Source organism: Centruroides sculpturatus, unplaced genomic scaffold (genome assembly GCF_000671375.1).
Source record: "Centruroides sculpturatus isolate CEXI.00-Female unplaced genomic scaffold, Cexi_2.0 scaffold139, whole genome shotgun sequence".
NCBI classification, from domain to species: Eukaryota; Metazoa; Arthropoda; class Arachnida; order Scorpiones; family Buthidae; genus Centruroides; species Centruroides sculpturatus.
The window spans coordinates 249,971-255,254 of record NW_019384370.1 but is presented as its reverse complement, the minus strand read 5'-3'; the positions used below and the strand labels follow the sequence as shown (position 1 = coordinate 255,254).

General features: G+C 24.2%; 1 protein-coding gene across 1 annotated transcript; it reads left to right on the top strand.

Moving 5' to 3' along the window:
- The first annotated feature begins 809 nt into the window (after positions 1 to 809).
- Positions 810 to 4,552, top strand: LOC111614210. The gene is made up of 3 exons (XM_023355597.1): positions 810 to 1,057; positions 1,953 to 4,251; positions 4,325 to 4,552. Exons 2-3 carry the CDS (start codon positions 2,280 to 2,282, stop codon positions 4,387 to 4,389), a joined length of 2,037 nt encoding a protein of 678 aa, XP_023211365.1. The 5' UTR covers positions 810 to 1,057; positions 1,953 to 2,279; the 3' UTR covers positions 4,390 to 4,552.
- Positions 4,553 to 5,284: the final 732 nt, after the last annotated feature.

Here is a 5,284-nt window from a genome sequence, read left to right as displayed (position 1 = left end):
GCTTCCTGCAGGCGGGAAAAAATTCAGGGCTGTGCATGACTGTCCCCTCCACAACTCCACTGAAGGAGGCCTCTCGCGCATCATTGGTTTACGCGGAAAAAAAAGGTCCGATACTTTTTGAACAGACCTTGTACATATGTGAATTGAATTAATTAATAACAACAATGAGTAGTACAATACTTAATATGAAGATATTTCTGACAACTAAGTTCTGATTGTTAGAATAGAACTTTAAAGAACATTCATATATAAAATATTAATATATGTAATTATAAAATTATATATTAATATTTATAATTGTGTATAATTTTTAAATTTTTAAAAAATAATTTAAACTTTATAAACTAATTAATAAGATCAATATCATGATCCAATAACACATTTTTAATTAAATGAACATTTTGTTTCATGTTCAAATATATAATGTATATTTTGTATTAATTTTTTGTGTATCATGAAATGTACTGTTAAATATGTCAAAAAGTTTCATCTAATTAAATATTTCTTACTGGATCAAGATGTTTTATTAATGTTATATTTATCTAATATGAACCTTATTTTAAAGTAATTGTTAAAAATAAATTTTTTCTATATGAATAAAAAAAAATAACTTTTCTCAGCCAAATTTTTATCTGTTTCTTTTAATGGTTATAAAGTATATATAATTAGTAAATTTAACAATAATTAAACAAGTGTGCAAGTTTTAAAATAGGTAAGTAAAAAATATGTAAAATTTTATTTTATTTCAATAAACTGATCCTAATGTTTGTCATCTCTTAAGACAGAACAATTAAATTTAGTAAATTTTAAATCAACAGATGGCTAAATTAGAAAGGAAATTTCAGATTAATGATACATGTTATTCTTCATTGACTTTTAATGTTTAAAAACAACAAAAATTTATATATATGAATAGTGGTATATTTTATTTTTAGATAATCCTCTACAGTTAAAAAGATTAATTCAATGATGATTAATATGTAGAAATTTAATTTGTGGATCAAAACTGCATGCCATTTTGTACAGTTTGTGATGCATGTAAGAAAGCTATTAAAAGGTAACTAATCAATTTTTTTATAACAGTTAAATTATAGACAAACTAACTGTTTAATTAAAATTTATAAAGTATTTTTAAATTTAAGAAATTAAACTATTAATATTAGAAATAATTATTAATAATGCATGTTTCCTGTTAAAATATACAAGGATTTTTAAGATTTGATGAATTTTGCATCTTTAGTTAATAAATTTATATGAATTAACATTGAGATAAAATTCATATCTTTTTATTATTAAATTTGTTTTGTTAACAATAATATTTTAATTAGGCAAAATAATTATATATATTTTTCACATTAATATGTGAAAAATATGTACTGCATCTCAAGTGACTAGATGTGACATTTTATGTACATGCTTGTAATATTTGTTATAAATATTTAATATCTCTTTTGCTTATTTAACAAAACTCAGTCTAAATTGTTTAATAATGAAAATTTCAACAGTAAAAACATTTGTAGTTGACACCATAATCAAATTATTTAGAATAAAAAATGCTAAATTCAGGAGCCAAAACAAAATTTTTTATTTAAAAATATTTTCATTCTCAAAATTTTTCAGCTGAGGATGTTCTTTTAAGAGAAAGAAAAGATTTCTAAATAAAAAATTTTGCTTTGGCTCTTGAATTAAGCATTTTTTCCTAGTAATTTAATTAAAATTTATAAAAGTTTTTATATGACAATTTTGAAAAAATACTATTATAACAAGAATGCATTTTATATTCATGCCTTTTAAAGAAAACTAGAATCTGTACTAATAAATGATTAAATTGACATTATAGTTGGAAAGCATTATTAAGAAATGTAGAATGATAGAAATTAAATTCATTTTTATATTAAATATTACTATCAAAAGTTATACTAAATTTTATTAATTCTTTATTTTTCTCTCAGAAATGCAATAAAAATAAAACTTCATATGATTTATGCAAGTGTAAAAATAAAGGTGGTGAAATATCTAATTTGATAGAAGAAAACCATGAAAAACAAAAATCAGCAAGATCATTGTTAATTGGCTCACTTAAAAGGACTCAAAAGAAAAAAATAAAGAAACAAAATACCATTAATTCAGATCAATCTACAGGAAGTCCAAAATTAATTAAATCTAGAAGGAATAGCACTCCTTCAATAGCAAGTTGTCCTGCAGTTGTTTCTACTGAAGAATGGACTGTTATTGATTCTGATAATGATATTGAGTATAAAGGTGGATTTCATGTATTGATGTCATGTTTTACTTTAGGAGGTTCATATAGACAAAGGAAAAAGAAAATAACTGCAACATTTATGGAAAATGAAATATATATTCCATGTGAAAAAACATCAAATACATCTGAAAAAAGTAGACCTTCAGACAGTATTGCAGATGATTCTTCTAACAGAAAAGAAACTGAGAGAACAGTATTTACTACAAATTCTGTTTTAAATCCAGGTGAAGTAATTTGTTGTACTACATCTGCACAATCTTCTGAAAAAACTGCCATTAAGAATTCAGTACGATGTATCAAGAGAAAGAAAAGGAAAGCACCATTACCTCCAAATGTAACTAATTTATCTGAGAAAACACATCCTCAAATTAATGATTCAAAAGAAATAGAAGTAAATAAAATTGATGATCTGCCTACAGCAATAGGTAAACTATATACATTTAATCAACTTTCAATAAATTCCCAACAAATTAGTCAAGAAGTACCTAATCCAGTTCAAAAACAAGAGATTTCTGTAATTTGTCAAGGAAGATATGCAAGAGTTTTAGAAGAAAAGAAAATTAATGATTTAAATGTAGGTGGAAAAAATACACCCAAAAAACGTAAATCTCCAAAAAAGAAACCAGCTCCTAAACCACCACTTTCTTCTAAATCTAGTTCTTATTCTTCAATAAATATATCAAACAATTTTAATGAAATTGTAAATGTTAATGGAGATCAACTAGAAGAATTTTCGAGAAGCAATGTTGTTAAAAACTCTATTGAAAATAAAGAACTTTGTATATGTAACTGTGCAATGTGTAAAGAAGATAATTTTAAATATATAAACATTCCTCATTTTGTTTGTCCTACTTTATCGAAAGATGCTGATTCATATAATGTTACAGTTTTGGGTTATTTTAGTATTGGTAAAAAAGATGAAAATTATAATGAGGAAATCAAATTGCATGAAAATGGTTTTCATCATTGTTGTGAAAAGGATATAGCTGGAGCTTGCATTTCTAATAATGTCAGGATCAGTCAAAACCATGACTTTGTATTACCTCTTCCTCAGCAAAGAAAATGTAGATGTAATTGTTCACCTAATTTTGAAACCATTGAACATTTTGATCAAAATCATTTTAATGAACTTCCCAAAAGAAAAATTAATTTGTGCACCAAATCTCACAGTAATCCTATTTTAATGTGTTCATGTTCAAATCCACATTGGCTAACAAATGAAAATGATGAGTACGTAGGTGATAACATTCATAGAAAAATGATGTTTAACAGACACCAAAATCCTTTAATAAAAGATTGTAGTCATAAAAATTATAAAAGTAAATATTCTTATCAGATAAATAAAAGATCTGAACAATTTACTGAACTTGAAGAATTGCTTAAATCCAGACCAAGTGTTAGTGATTTTATTGCTGCTTTTAATTATTTAACTCAAAGAAACTCAGATTTAGATTTACCTAATCCTAGAATTTCATCAGAAAATAATTTAAAGATAAATCGAGTTCAGGAATCGGTTACCGATTGTGATGAATACGACTTAAAATCACTTCCTACAAAATGGAAATATGCTCCAATGGATTTTAATATAAATAAAGTCAAAGCAACAAAGTTAGAAGAAAGTTATAAAATCAATAAACCTTTGAAAAGTTGTTTAGTGAATAAAAATAATAAAAAAGTGACTTTTGAAAATGGAATTAAATCAAGAGAATCAGTAAAATTAGCAACAAAAATTGATGCTCTTCCTCAAGGACCTTGCAATTATTATATTGCTGCACATAAACATGCAAGAAACCAGGAATATATTAATCAAAAAGATAGATTCAAGAAAACTAGTTTTAATGAAAATGATTTGAACTTAGAAGCAAAAAAGCCAATTAGAAATCAAAGGCTAATCAGAAATCATAATTACAGGAAATCATATCGGGCTCCACCAATACCTAATTCTGAAAATTATAATCAAAATTTGTCATCTTGCCAAAATAAAAAAAGTAAGTGTCCTTCTTCTCTTTTTCAAGTACTTTTCAGTTATTAGATAAAAAAATAATAAATTATAAATTACAGATTCGTTAGAAAAAATAGATGAATATGGAGCAATACCAAAAAAATATAATAGAAAAATATGGTAAGTAAACTTTTATATCTAATATAAAACATGCATAAAATATAGAAGTATGATGTGTTTATGCCATAAAATTACATCAAATATATAAATTATATAGCAGACTTAATGTCTAAAAATTTACAGTATTATATAATATTAAGTTAAATAACTAATTACAGTAGTCATAATTTTAGTCTTTCATATATGATGTTGAATTTTAGATATTTTTAGTTAAGAATTTCTTTAACATGTAATGCAGTATATAAAATCATATATAGATATCAACTAACACATAAAATTTATATTTTAAAACTATCATTGGCCATTTCATAAATTGTTATAAGAACAAATTTGAAAAAAAGTTATTTTAGAATAATTTGTAAATAATAATAGTCCAACGATATAATGTGACTATTTATTGTTGTAAGCATTCTTATTGATGTAATTATCATTATTTTTTACCTTTTTAGATTATATATTTAATTCATCCTTGATACACTAAAACAAATTTAAATTGGTGAAAACTTCTGTTTTAAACTTTCACTAATTTAAATGTAAAAGTTGAAATTTTTTGTTTAAATTAAATTTTATTTTAATTGATGACCAAATAATTTTTTATTTGATAACAAAATATTAACTGCTAGATTCTTTGGTTGTGATTAACCTAATGATTTAATGATAACTAGTTAAATTAAAGCTTAAGAACCTGGCTATTAATAGTAAATTGAGCTTGGTTTTTTTTATATTTTATTTATATATCATGCTTGGACAAATCCTGGAAGCCAGTTGATAACTATGGAGAGTCAAAAGCTCTCCGTAATTATGATTCAGCCAGCATAGCAATTAACTTGTGTGTGTATATGTTTTTAACTAATATATATCTGGAAGCAAAGATCAGATGGAGATCCAGATAGCATAAC